The sequence below is a fragment of the Schistocerca cancellata genome, chromosome 6, assembly GCF_023864275.1.
Source record: "Schistocerca cancellata isolate TAMUIC-IGC-003103 chromosome 6, iqSchCanc2.1, whole genome shotgun sequence".
Lineage (NCBI taxonomy): Eukaryota > Metazoa > Arthropoda > Insecta > Orthoptera > Acrididae > Schistocerca > Schistocerca cancellata.
The window spans coordinates 42,544,452-42,559,683 of NC_064631.1; the positions used below are offsets into that span (position 1 = coordinate 42,544,452).

Below are 15,232 nucleotides of genomic sequence, written 5' to 3' on the forward strand. Positions count from 1 at the left end.
GCCGCTTATAATAGTGAGTTTGCTCGATGATTTGGGGTATATTTTAGGCATGAGGCGAGATGATTGTTTTACAATAGAGATGACGTAACAGTTATTAATTGAAACTTGTAACGGAACATATTAAAGGCTTTACTGTACCGAAGTATGCGATACCCTCCAAATTCAACCAGTTTAACGAGTATTTATGATTATAGAAAAGTTATTGTGTATGTTAACAATGATTGCATAACATGTCTGCATAAACAGTCAACCCATTAAATTATACTGAGTAACTGACCCACACAAAAGTTTATATCACTTGATCACTGATACAGCAAATGTCATCATGTAAAAACACTAAGTTCATCTTAAATAATTAATATGAAGTACGAAAAATAGTGGCCAACTTAGGTATTTTGGATCTCCTTAAATAAAAATCACCCAGTGAAACCTATTTGTTCACTAGGAGCGTTTTCACTCAGTATTCACGAAATCAATCCTATTCTAGACGAAAACCAATGTAATTCTTAATAATTCATGTTATTTACTTATTTATGCAAATTAGAGAAGTCAATTGACAAACTTCTAAAAAACGGCCTTTTTGTAACAAAGAATTATTCTGTCAAGTCAACAAATCTGTCTGTCAATTTAATAACATGTTAAATTATGTCACTCGATGCAAATTAATAACTTTTCTGCACAAATTATGATAACAGATGTACATGTGACTTGTAAACTATATCTCTTTTTGGTAGTTCTTTGACAATGTTATAAATACAAGCAGCAAGAACGGTCGGGAGGCAGTCGGAATGTCACTTTGGTAAAGTGTGTTTGTGTGTTATTGTTTGAGGTGGATAAACAATGCAAAGAACATGTAACGGAAGTACTACTTTGTGTTGTGTCATGGTCTTTGGTGGACAGTGGTATTAAGATGGCCACCAGAGTAATAAATATTTGAAGTTTACATATTTGTTGGTTTTGCTCGTTCTTTGTCATCAAAAGCATATAAAAAACACGGGACCTCATGTTTTTAACCCTAGACAACCAGATTTAGAGCCAGCATCAGCATCGAGACACAGCAGCGATCCAGCAAGTAGCAGCGATTACTATAACACAATGCACTTTAATGGCGCCAACCTAACATCAAGTGCTAATAAGCTCCGTAAATGGGAGTGAAATAGTGCGATTATAGCAATTAGCTATATCTACGACCAGGCGACCATTACAAACTTCATAAACCATGAATGACCTTCGTTTTGTTACAGGGCACCGTTTTGGTGGAATTTATTTCTTCAACCGACCCGCTCTAGTGCTAGTGGAACCAGATCTAATACGCAGCATACTCGTGAAGGATTTCTGGACATTCCAAGACAGGGGAATAAGGGTGGACGAACGCGAACCGCTCTCCAGACACCTGTTCTTGCTGGGCGGGAGCAAGTGGCGGAGGCTGCGTGCGAAGCTGACGCCCACGTTCACGTCTGGCAAAATGAAGATGATGTTCCAGGTGAGTGGCGCAGCACGGTGCATACAGCGTAAGATTCAGGACCTCGCATTGTTCTTGCTTTAGTGTAGCGTTTTATCACTGACATTCCGAAAACCTGCTTTTGGCTTTTGGATGTGCCCATTCTAACAATACCACCACTTGCAAAGTAGGTTATAAATTAGATTTATAACGTTGTTGACGCAGCATATGTTCGCTTTATCGGGCGACAAGAAAGTTATTGACTGTGGATGGTATCGTCAGAATGGAAATAATGATGTCACTGTAAAAAAGTAATTAATTTTGGCACTTATCTTGAATGGATTCCCGCGTAGATGTCGTCGAAGTTGTTATGGCTCATCTTGTTGATTCTAGAATGATTCCACTTTGACTGTTAGAAGGTCCAGATCTGTATTTTAGCAATATTTGAAGACCTAACAAATGAGTTTTTCAGAAAATCCTTAATGATCAAACAATCCCAGATCAGAACAATGGTATGGTAGAAATAATTTTTGACTTGGAGTTCCCGATCCACATTTTTATTAAACTTCTTGTAAAGTCACATATACTTCTTCTTAATTGTCACATCATCAAGAAAACAGTTTTGTACCAATTTTCATACATTTAATTTCCACTTTAACCAAACACAAGACTTGACTGTTCTATTACAAAGCTAAATAACAACTTCTGGAAAGTGAAACAAAGACTGCTCTGTGCGCATTCGCGCCAAAACGGTTACAAGTAAGTCAAAGATTATGACAGTCTCACAGAAATGAATACACACAAGAGCCATATCGCTGTAATATATCGATACATGGGAGTACCTATACATTAATAAAACCAAATGTGAGTATTGGCACAAAGAATGTCTGTTACTTCGCAGAAAAGTAGTACGATATTACTGGTATCGAGAACTGGGGTTGGAGTGCCGTAATGGTCACGTAAATAAAAAACCATTACACCATGTAGGCTAGCACTTTACAAGTGCACAGCTCGCAGAAATATTAGTACACCTGCAAAGGCGACTTCGATATTAGTCCGATGACGGTATATGCCATCTGGAGGATGGTAGATGTACTAATAATGGCTTCAACACTGTCTTCCAACAGATAGTGTATTGGCATAGCTACCAGATCACCATTTGCGTCTGTACTTTATTAGCGAATGTTCACAGCCAGAAGGCTCAGTGTGGAGCAAACGTGTGACGCAAGCAGCCAACCGTGCGACGGACGCGCACTCGTGCTTCCTTCAGCTGAGTGTGGAAGACGTCAAATTTTGGCCATCCAAGTGGCGGCATGGTACTTTGGGAGGAATTGCAACGTCAGTATTACGAAAATGAGAAGAACTTTCTGAACATGAATACCGTGTACAATACTGAAAATTTCGCGTTCTGCCGTTTTTCGAAACATGACAAAAATGTCAACTTCCCTTAGTCGCCATCGACTGACATGACTTTCTTTACACTGAGATGAAAGGTTATGGACTAGTGATATGTACTTATACATATCGCGTACACTAGGTATAAAAGGGCAGTGCATTGGACGGAGCTGTCATTTGAACTCAGGTGACTTATGTGAAATGGTGTCCGACGTGATTATGGCCGTACGACGGAAATTAAGAGACTTTGAACATAGAATGGTAGTTGGAGCTAGACGCATGGGACCTTCCATTTCGAAAATTGAAGGAAATTCAGTATTCGGGGGTCACATTGTGCCGAGAATACCAAATTCCAAGCACTGTCTCTCATTACGGACGACGCAGTGGCTGACAACCTTCACTCAACGACTGAGAGCAGCGTAGAGGTGTCGGTGGTAACAGTAAGCAACTCTGCGTGAAATAATGGCAGAAATCAATGTTGGATGTACGTCGGAAGCACCCTTTAGGACAGTGTGGCGAAATTTGGCGTTAATGAGTGAAACTTCCCCTTTCAACAATTATTCACGTGACTGGGCTTAAACTGACACACAATATTTTTGGCGCAACGCAATCTGACTTTCAAAAATCCCTACAAAAGAATGGCCCTGACTAACATTAACCTATACCTTTCACAAATCACTTACCTCACCAAAAATCTCCGTTACTCGAACTACTGCAGTACAGCGAGCGCCTCTACTGCCAGCTAAATAAAAGATTCAAACTACGGAAGGCACTAACTACTGATAGGGATAGTTAGCAAATGAAAGATTTTAATGGAGAACAAACAATGTATTTACCTTAATAGTCATAATATATGATATCCAGTATTACAAACTTCAAAAGTCCGCCATCTCTCTCCCCACATCCACCACTGCTGGCGGCTCACCTCCAACTGCGCAACGCTACGCGCTGTTCACGTCCAGCTGCCGCTGCCCAACACTACAATGGCAGACAACAATGCAAACTAGCCACAGACTGCACACAGCACAGCCAGTGATTTTCATATAGAGCGCTACGTAACGTTGCCAATAAGAAAACATAAACAGCCTACTTACATAAAGAAAACATAAACAGCCTACTTACATGAGCTATGGCAGCAGATGACCGACGCCAGTAGCTTCGTTAACATCACGACATCGCCTGTAGCTACTCCACTGGGCTCGTGACCATATCGGTTGGACCGCAAACGACTGTAAAACCGTGGACTCGTCAGACGACTCCCGGCATCAGTCGGTAAGAGCCGATGATAGGGTTTTAATGTGGTGCATACCTCACGAAGCCATGGACCCAAGTTGTCAACAAGGTACTGCGCAAGCAGCTGGTGGCTCCGTAATGGTTTGGGCTGTGTTTAAATAAAATGGTCTGGGTCCTCTGGTCAACTGAACCGATCATTGACTCGAAATGGTTATGTTCGATTAACTGAAGAATATTTGCAGCCATTCATGGACTTCACGTCCCCAAACAACGATGGTATTCTCATGGATGACAATGGGCCATGTTACTGAGCCACAGTTATTCGCGACTGGTTTGAGGAACGTTCTGGACAGTTCAAATGATTGATTTGGCGGCGAAGATGGCCCGACCTGAGTTCCATCGAACATGTATGGGACGTAATCGAGAGATTAGTTCGTGCACAAACTCCTACGCCGGCAACACTCCCGCAATTATGGATGGCTTTAGAGGCAGCATGGCTCAGAGTTTCTACAGAGATCGTCCAACGACTTATTGAATATGTGCCATGTTGAGTTTCTGCACTACGCCGGACAAAAAGATGTCCGACACGATATTAGGAGGTATCCAATGACTTTTTGCACCTCAGTGTACGAAATTAGGTAATCGAACACTTACTGGGACACTTCAGTGCACAACATTAACAGATGGTACATGGGTGATGCGTTATCTAGGGAAGATCTCACGTTACTGTTATGCGCAAGTATCAATAGTTTTGTTGCTACACCTATGGTACTGGAATCGAAACCTTGCCTTTGGTAATTCTGAAGAATTGTAAGAAAGATCAATACAGAAAATCTCCGTGGCTTGGGACGAAAGTAATAGCCTTTGGTTCAAATGGCTCTGAGCACTATGGGTCTTAACATCTATGGTAATCAGTCCCCTAGAACTTAGAACTACTTAAACCTAACTAACCTAAGGACAGCACACAACACCCAGTCATCACGAGGCAGAGAAAACCGCTGACCCCGCCGGGAATCGAACCCGGGAACCCGGGCGCGGGAAGCGAGAACGCTACCGCACGACCACGAGCTGCGGACGTAATAGCCTTTCACTACTAGATTAATACCTACATTGTATCCAGGAAACAACGACTCCATTAGAGAAACCAAATACTGTGTCCAGTCTATAATGAACGTATCAGATGAAACGTCCTCTTACAAAAATTAATGAATTACTGTGCTTATAAACCTCTTTGCTTTTCAAACAGCTGAGCAGAACTGAACGTACTCAGACATTTCGCGCTTTACTTATTCTGATCAACACTAAACTGACACATAATATTTTTAGCGCAACGCAATCTGACTTTCAAAAATTCCTACAAAAGAATGGCCCTGACTAACATTAAGCTATACCTTTCACAAATCACTTACCTCACAAAAATCTTCGTTACTCGAACTACTGCAATACAGCGAGCGCTACTACTGCCAGCTAAATAAAATATTCAAACTACTGAAGGCACTAACTACTGATAGGCACAGTTAGCAAAAGAAAGATTTTGATAGAGAACAAACAATGTATTTACCTAAATAGTGTTCAAAAGTCATAATATATATAGCAGTTCATGACATTCAGTCTTACAAATTTCAAAACTCCGCCATTTCTCTCCCCACATCCACCACTGCTGGTGGCTCGCCTCCAACTGCGCAACGCTACGCGCTGTTAACAGCCAACTGCCCAACGCTACAATGGCAGACAACAATGCAAACTAGCCACAGACTGCATACAGCACAGCCAGTGATTTTCATAAAGAGTGTTACATGGCGTTACCAATATAAAAACCTAAACAGCGTACTTACATAGCCCCCATGCTCCCCACAAAAAAATTTTACAAATTGTTTTGGGCACTGGCCAATACAGATTTGAAAAAAAATTTCATAATTACAGTAATAAAGATATCAAATGCACACACATATTAATACAATGTTGGTCAAAAGCTAAAATTTTCTCACAGTTCATAAAGACAGTCCTGATCATTCATCACAGTAAAACTGCCGTTTCTTTTCTCAAAGTCTGAGCAGTAAAAGACAATGCACACGGAAGTAGTTCCATGTAGTCTTGAAGAAGTAGTGTTGTCCTTCCAACGGAAAGACAGTGCTGACTCTTGACATGCTGACAGGTAATGGGCCACAACAGAGCAAACCCACAGCAGAGCCATTCGACGTTTTGAAGAATATTGGTAGGTAGGTCATCACAGAGCAGACCCACTGTAGTCCTGGTAGAGATTACGGTATTGGTGGACCACCAGAGGTGCAGACCCACTGCAGTCCTTGTAGAAATAATGGTATTGGTGGGTCATCAAAGATGCAGACCCACTGTAGTCCTTGTAGAGATGGCCAGCAGCCATCTGTTGTGACTGTGCAGGTGCACAATCACCATTGAAGAGTCTTGCGGATAATATAGCAAGTCCATAAACACCACTTGTTCACTCACAAAGTTTTTGGAATTGTCCTTAGAACCAGCAACGCTGTTATCCAGTCCCTTGCTGAATTATTAACACACGTGCAGACACTAACAGTCCCTACTTCTCATATATTGTCCATATACTATGACCAACAGAAACATGTGCAGTGAAATGGAACTTACAAGTTAATAATATGATGAACTGGTGTCAATTACGATTTTATAACATAAATATACAATTACAAACGTACACAACAATACAGATAACATTTGTAGTACAGGCTTTACAAAAGAATCGAAATAACATATACATCGGTGTTACAGGAATTATGACATATGTAAATACATAAAAGATCAGAATAACTTTTGAAACATCAACTTCACACATGAGCATTAAAACAAAACAGAATAAATAATGTCTAAACATCTTTACAAAGAAAATAACATATTATCAGAAAAATTCTACAACATAACTCTTATTAGCTAAACACATTAAGACAAAAAAAATGGTTCAAATGGCTCTGAGCACTATGGGACTTAACATCTATGGTCATCAGTCCCCTAGAACTTAGAACTACTTAAACCTAACTAACCTAAGGACAGCACACAACACCCAGCCATCACGAGGCAGAGAAAATCCCTGACCCTGCCGGGAATCGAACCCGGGAACCCAGGCGCGGGAAGCGAGAACGCTACTGTACGACCACGAGATGCGGGCACACATTAAGACAGGAAAAACACAAATTCACATAGTGTAATACCACAAAAATACAGGACAGGGTTTGTTTTCAGTGTGACATTTGGTACTGCAGTCCACCCCAAAACTTCATTCCATATATCTTTCCTCTTATTTCAACATTTGTTTCCACCAAAAAAATTCTATCCAAGCATTCTTTCTGTATTTATATGTTCACACATTTCTTACCTCATTATTTATTTTCCATTATCTTACCTCATCATTTATTTCCAAGAAAATCCTACTTAAACCTGTTGTCCCTAAACCCTACTATTTTGGTTCATATCCTCTTTTTTGGCCAAACCATTTTCTTATAGATTCTCAATGCATTTCTTCCAATTCATCACAACTTGTTCTCTTATATGGCCTACCCCATCTTAAGCTAACTTAAATCTACTGAGCTCAGATGCTAAACTAAGGGACGAGGCAATGCAGCAGCACAAAACAATTAACACAAACAGCAATAAAAAAATGCAAATTGGCAAAGCTAGCAGCAGTAAATGTAATAACTTATATTTAAACATGACATAGCTCAAGCAGAAAAAATATTATAGTAAAAATGGCCATGTTTAATACCTATGTCACATCATAACACTAGAGTGATGCATCTTACTCTGCAAGAAAGTTACCAAGTCATTAAAAAAATTATTTATGCAATTCCTGAGAACGGAAATGTCTATTTGTGCTCTCTTTTCTAAGAAAGTACATCATAAACGTATTCTTTACTGGGTCTGTAGACAGAAAATAGTGATATTAGTACATATATTAAATTTTATAATAACCAATGCTGCAGTGCCGCTAGAAACTAGTTATTAAAGAAAATGAGCAAATATGTACAAAGGAAGGCATGAAACATCATTCATTAGCCATATGGCATTTCATAAGGTAGTAAAAAAATCTCTCAACTAGAAAGACAGAAGGCATAATCAGGTGTATAGACATAAAAATATTTCTCGTCATTTCATTAGGCATTTCAGTAAATATCATAAATTAAGAGCTCCACAGTGTTATTATATGTTTTCAAGTTTGAGCGTGTCGTATTTGCGATGCTTTCTACAAAGGAATGTCAATAGCGAGGATAATGCCCCCCCCTTTTTTTTCTTCACCTGTGCCTCTGAAAGGCACACACTAATGGATTTTTTCCAGGCAACTGTCGCGCAGCTGGGTGCCCACAACTCATTACGTGAAGGTGGTCACTTAACTTTCTTACTGAAATATTTACGACACCAGTTTGCATTACAGTGGCAGTTTCATATAAAAATTTCACAGGTCGAGAATTTGCGTTGCAAATGTGTAGAAACAAAATCCTATGAATATAACAGTGTTCAAAAAGTTTTCGTCGGCATTGTGATACATTCGCGCATTTACACACATTTCATAACTCTTAAAGTACGATTCTTGGTTTCCAACATCCTTTTCCACAAATCAGAGTCCCTAACCACTTCTCATTATTCATATACGTATTCGTCGACACTTCTTCAATATTTCATCAAAATAAATACGTAGCATAATCAAATTCCTCATTTACGGTAGCATCATCCTATTGATCATAAACATACCTCAATAGCATAATACACATTGTCATCGTAAAAATAACATCATAACACCTCAGTCAAATCTCAAAAACGTCGTAGCTTTCTGCAATAATGTCAAAACCTAAAAAAAATTCTCTGCTCATTTCAATAGTGTCATCTATCTCAAACGTACTTTAAAATCATGCTCCCTTACCAAATACATCATTGAAAGCTCTCATAGTATCACATTGGTTCCGAAAAATATGAACAGCTCACAAAGTACAGACAAAATACAATTTCATAAGTGTGAAGTTACCCAACTGTGTAATTGCGTAAACATGTGTCACTGATGTAGTAAAAAAATGTTTATCTCTCAGTTAAATGATCAGATAGCCATGTAATTTGTGTGTTAGAGAAATATGGTACCAATGTGTAAAGTTGTATAAGCAAATACCATATTAGCTAGGGCTCCTTGTGCTTGCCAAACACATGGTACACAAAGTAAGTGTGTACCCCCCTGAGGATTAATGTAATAATACCCTCAGGTGTTACAGATTACTGCAATGGAATGAAATGTATCACAGAAAACCTTTGTATCATTGTACTTCAAATATCTTTAAAATAAATGTTTTAAGTACAAAATTAATCACTCAAATACGTGTACTGTAGCGCTAAACTGTGCGTCTTGTTGTAAGATAATCTCTGTGGAAGTGTCGTAGTTATTGTCCTCCGAAAGCTAAGTTCTGCAGAAGTCAATGTACTTACCTCATGATAAACAGAAGTGAAATGCTTTGCGTATAGATATCTTAGTTATTACGCTTATTGCCGTGATGAAGAAAGTGCTATAATGTAACATATTGTTGTGCTATGAAAAAGGCTGTCTCATTGTAGCTATACCACAAAAGTTACTACTAAAACATATTTTACTTTCCAGAATAATACAGAAAAACTGTGCAGATATAAAACAGAAACACCGCAAAAGCAACATTGTAAATGGTCACTCATTAGTAGCGTCGTGATAAAATCGTGTAGCTGTCACATAAATTGACCACTGTGTCATCTGGTATCTCACAGAAAGTACTTTAAATCCAGAATGTCTTTTCAAGTAAACCAAAATGTTGCATTAAAATCTCATTAGCAGTACTGGTAAATGTCCAAGTATGTGAGCCTTATAGTCGTTACGTAATCGTGCAACTAACAAGCAAGAATGTACACACACAATAACACTGTGTCGTCTATTCACAATAACAATGCATTCGTAATTTCTGTTTAAATAAGTTCTCTTGGTTCTTGACTGGATAGTTAACTTTAAAACATAGTTGCATGTTAACAGTTTCTAAGATTGAAAAAAAGTACTAGTAATGTGAAGTGAAAAATTTTATAGCAAAGACTAAGTTAAAAAGCAGATTATCTCTGAATAAATGGTTTTACATGTGAAATTTGGTGTAACACTTTGCTCTTCCTAGTACATAGAGTTTCAACTTTAACGCAATTATCATGTGGTATACGTCGATAAAGAATACTGGAATTTTTCTCAAGGTTAGCGTCTATGTTATTTTTCCCTGAGTCAGCGGGCGCACATGGCTGCCTGTGGTGCGAGTCAATGTCTGTTTCTTTGTTGGCGCGCGTCGTTACTGGGATTAGGAGACCTAACTTCTACAAATTCGCCTTGCCGAGAGGGCCCAGCCTGTTAGAATCCCGTCAGTTCTGATGAAATTCACGTATGTCGTTATGATTATATTGTCTGTCGTCATGTTGGTAGTTCCTGTAGTTTCTTTCTTGTCGGTTAAGTGGTGGAGAATTTCTCCCTGCATTATCACTGCATGGTGGACCGTTGCGTCTGAAGTTATTCTGTCTCCCGTGATAATAATAGTTCTGGTTGCCAAATTGTCTGTTTCTATGATTGTCTCTGTCATATTCATTACTACAGAAATGCGATATTTCTCTGTAACTATTACTCTGCCAGTGGTTTGTCATACGGGTGGTGTCTGTTTTGGTCACGATTTATGTTGTAAGAATGGCTTGCCGTGTCTGGTTATTATCTCTTTCATTGCGGAATCGTGACGGATGTGACCTGTAATTGTTATTTTCCTGTTTTCGCGTCCCGTGATTGTCAGTGTCGATTTCCAATTCTTGTAAGAGTCCCTGAAAAGCTTCAATGTCATCTTTGCAACGTCCTGCCAAAATAATATGTCGTAAATGTTCAGGTAGATTGATTAAGCAAATGTGGATGACTTCTGAGGGGCTGTATGGGTTTGACAGGTACTGATTCTTGTGCAACATGTCTTCAATATATTTCACAAGACTGGAAAATTCAGATTGTTCGAAATGTTTCATCATTATGATGCTATGTTTTACTCGGTCTTGTGTAGCTTGAGATCAATATGCTGAGAGGAAGGCATGATAAAATTCTCCTTCACTGTGACAATCGTGAATGACCGATCGCATTCTTACAGCTGGTTCATTCTCTAAGTAGCCACACACAAATTCTAATCTGTGCTCTAATGATCAGTTGGGAGGAAAACAATGAGAGAATTGATGGAGCCACGCTTGTGGATGAATGTCGTTGCCAGAATTCTTAAATGTTTTGAATTTACGTGTAGTAATGAACAGCTTATAGTCAAAATCATCGTGTCGGCGAGTAGCATATCGGTCATTATTACGTCGTGTCGGCGGTTCCATTTCAAAATTCGGTGCACCTTGCCAATTTCTTTCATAATTTCCGAAATGCCCTGTGTTATTATTTTGTGACTTTTCCGTATTTCTAAGTTCCTCTTCCCGTGTTGGAGCGTGAGTGTTCTCTGAAATATGTAATTTTTGTATTACTTGTGCCAGCTGATCTTGTACTTCCCTGATTTCTCTTTTGTATTGCGTATTAATTTGATTCTGATTTTGTTTGAATTTCTTAATTTGTTCATACTTTTCTGTGTCAGTGATGGCTACAGGTCTTGTGTCATTCAGATCATCATCTACCCTTGGAGATAAGTTAGTGAACTGATCCGAAAGTTCGGCTACTTTCTCCGATAGTGTACTTATTTCCTCAGTGTGTTTTTCTGAACCAAGTTTCAGAGTGTCCATTTGTGTTGAAATCGTATCTACTGTGTTCTTTAAGTTTTCCTGAGTTTTTGCAAGTAGCGTAACGGAATCGGTAGATGCAACTGAGTCAATTTTAGCCCACAAGGTCTCATGATTTTAATGAACAATGGTTTGCAGTTCTTTTATGGCTGCTTCGTGATTCTGTACTGCATTTTCACGCCGCGAAAAAATAGGTTGAAAATGCTCACAAATTTGTGTTTTTACGTCATTACAGACTTTTTGACATTTCGATTCAATGTTATGTAACTCAGTAGTTAAATCTTCACGTGTTTGTTCAAGTGTGGTGTCTAACTTTTGAAGCTTTTGCTGTGTTTGTCTCTGATTTTGTTCCATTGTGTCTAACTGTTGCTGTGTTTGTCTCTGGTGTTGTTCCATTGTGTCTAACTTTTGAAGATTTTGTTCCATTGTGTCTAACTTTTGAAGATTTTGTTCCATTGTGTCTAACGTTTGAAGCTTTTGTCCCATTTGTTGCATTAATTGTAATAACAATGCACTGGTGTCTGAAACATGTTCCTCAGTGCTATTCGGCAATGCATTTGAATCGGCAATATTCGCATTTTGAAAAGCAGAAAATGTGTCTTGACTTATTTGAGAAAATGGCGAGGACGCAAAACCTGAATCTACAGTATTTGCAAGATTGTGTCCTGTCATTTCGGATTCCTGAGGCAAGCTGTTGGCGACCGATCGATCGATAATGCTTCCCTGTTCACTAATTGTTTCACTGTCTACGCCATTATTTGCAGCTCGCTCCATTTCCCTATGCACAATTACCAAATTACTACTTTGAACATTAGTTAATTCATTACACGGTGGCGCTAACACACTGCTTTCGTCTTCACTGTCATTTCTCAGTTTACTTTGGAGCCTAGTATTACGTTTTTCACACGCCATTATTGTCACAATATTTCACACGACCACATAGAAAAGCACAATTTGAAGAGCAAAATAAGAAAGCACATTAACATAGCATTGAAAATAATATCTCGTTAATTGCAAGCGCAGCTACGAAATACTTGGTGCAAATCTACATGCATGCCACAACTGTTTTACTGTACAAGAATGAAAACTACAACTACAAAGGAAATTCTCTCTATGATTACGCCCTAGCAATAAACAATATCTACACTAATTACACAAACTACAAGAACAAAATCAAAGATTCCAGTGAGGTATCCTCGGCTAAGGGTCGACATATGAAACGTCCCCTGCTTTACTTATTCTGATCAACACTAAACTGACACACAATATTTTTAGCGCAACGCAATCTGACTTTCAAAAATCCCTACAAAAGAATGGCCCTGACTAACATTAAACTATACCTTTCACAAATCACTTACCTCACAAAAATCTTCGTTACTCGAACTACTGCAATACAGCGAGCGCCACTACTGCCAGCTAAATAAAAGATTCAAACTACTGAAGGCACTAACTACTGATAGGCACAGTTAGTAAAAGAAAGATTTTGATAGAGAACAAACAATGTATTTACCTAAATAGTGTTCAAAAGTCATAATATATATAGCAGTTCATGACATCCAGTCTTACAAATTTCAAAACTCCGCCATTTCTCTCCCCACATGCACCACTGCTGGCGGCTCGCCTCCAACTGCGCAACGCTACGCGCTGTTAACAGCCAACTGCCCAACGCTACAATGGCAGACAACAATGCAAACTAGACACAGACTGCACACAGCACAGCCAGTGATTCTCATACAGAGCGCTACGTGGCGTTACCAATATAAAAACCTAAACAGCGTACTTACACAGATGAAGACTTTAATAACTCCCTAGAACTGTGTCTTCAAGAACGCTTTCCTGATCTGAGTTACTGAAGGACAGAGAATATAGGGATCACTTTTCTGCTTGCAGCCTCCGTACGTAGGTAGATCTCTCCTACAGTTGCTGTCACACGGCATCCACGGAAATTAGGAAACTGAAAAATCAGTTACGGCGTTTCTGAGAAAGATGTTGCTGTGAAAAGATTTGATTTTTGGAAGACATGTAAGATAAATGCTGATAAAAGGAAAATACATCATGACTCTTCTGAGGTATCTTTGTACATACACAGCTCAGTGATCCTTACGAAATCAAATTCTATAAAAAAATAGGACATAAAAACTTTTTTCCTGATTTTGCAAACAGATTGGACTTCTTTTAGCTAACATGTCTACTTCAGTGTCTTGGGAAGCTCTTTTCTCCATACCCGCATCCACAGCCTCTCCACGTAGAAATTAGCTTTTCACCCAACACCTTGGAAGTTAAGTATTTTTAGGCAGGGTGTCAGAAGAGAATGGTTCACGTGGAAACGACTTTTCGGCAGGAAAATAGTTTTACTTGTAATAATGGCGTGTGCAACATGAAATTTGCGCCAAGGCCTATATTTTTGCTTTTGTTTGGAAAATTTGTCGTTTCTTATTTTATTTTGCGATCTAGTGGGTCTATGAAACCACAACAAGACTTGCATATTTTGACTTTTATTCTGAATGTGTATTTTGTGTTAAAGAAAAGGCTAACGATGCATAAAACTATCAGTATCTTGCGATAACGTTGGCGTGGATAATTTCCCCCCCTATACCATGTACTGTATCATATCTGGTATTGTGACATCCCTACGGCTGGAGTCGAGTGCCTCATGACTTTCATACAGCTTGCATAAGACAGCTGCATGCGCAGAATCGGGGTATACTTGGCGTTTGACAGCAGTGGCGTTATCGGATCGCTTGCAATCAAATTATTGAGCGACCTCGCAGCAGAACTTGAAATGTGAGTAGACGTACATCAGTTTCAGTATCAAACTGCATACCAGTAGGAGTTTACCGAAACCTCTTGGTATTCTGCAAAAATTTGCCCAATGCGTGTTCGCTCTTTATATCAGCCACCGTCAGGTCTTTGTCCCAGCAAATGAATTATTTTATTTTTGAATAATCCCCTCGTTTCCATGCAGAAACCCCCTGCACTTCTCCAAAAATATACCTCATAAATGTGCTCCAGAGTACTGTTTAGATTTCCGACGTCTCTCCTAGAAAATCATAGGGTCATAATATCTTGTAGTTTCCAGATAGAACTCTAGTTAGTCCATTATGTACCTGTATAATATATGTAGCAGAGCTCATGAGCTTCCTTAGCTCCAGGGTGGTTTTTGCAATTCAAGCTGCCATCTACTTGCAGCTATAAAAGCTGAACTGGCATTAGTTCTTGAATACGCTTTCTTGAACAAATTGTGTATTCTGGTATTATGTGCAAAGTGGTTGTGCTTTTAGATAGATATGGAACTGGTAGACGACCAGCAATAGGCTGTGTTGATTATGCCATAGTGTGTTGGGGTACGATACTTTACACATTTGACGGCGAACTCGCGCGTATAAAAGGGCCTTACCA

The 15,232-nt window shown here is 39.1% G+C and overlaps 1 protein-coding gene across 1 annotated transcript in view; it reads left to right on the forward strand.

Moving 5' to 3' along the window:
• LOC126191285 (probable cytochrome P450 6a14) overlaps nt 1-15,232 on the forward strand; it is a 51,280-nt gene that overhangs the window by 12,404 nt on the left and 23,644 nt on the right. Inside the window, exon 2 of the mRNA XM_049932093.1 lies at nt 1,245-1,483. Within this exon, the coding sequence (XP_049788050.1) occupies nt 1,245-1,483 (239 nt within the window). The remainder of the gene's footprint in view (nt 1-1,244; nt 1,484-15,232) is intronic.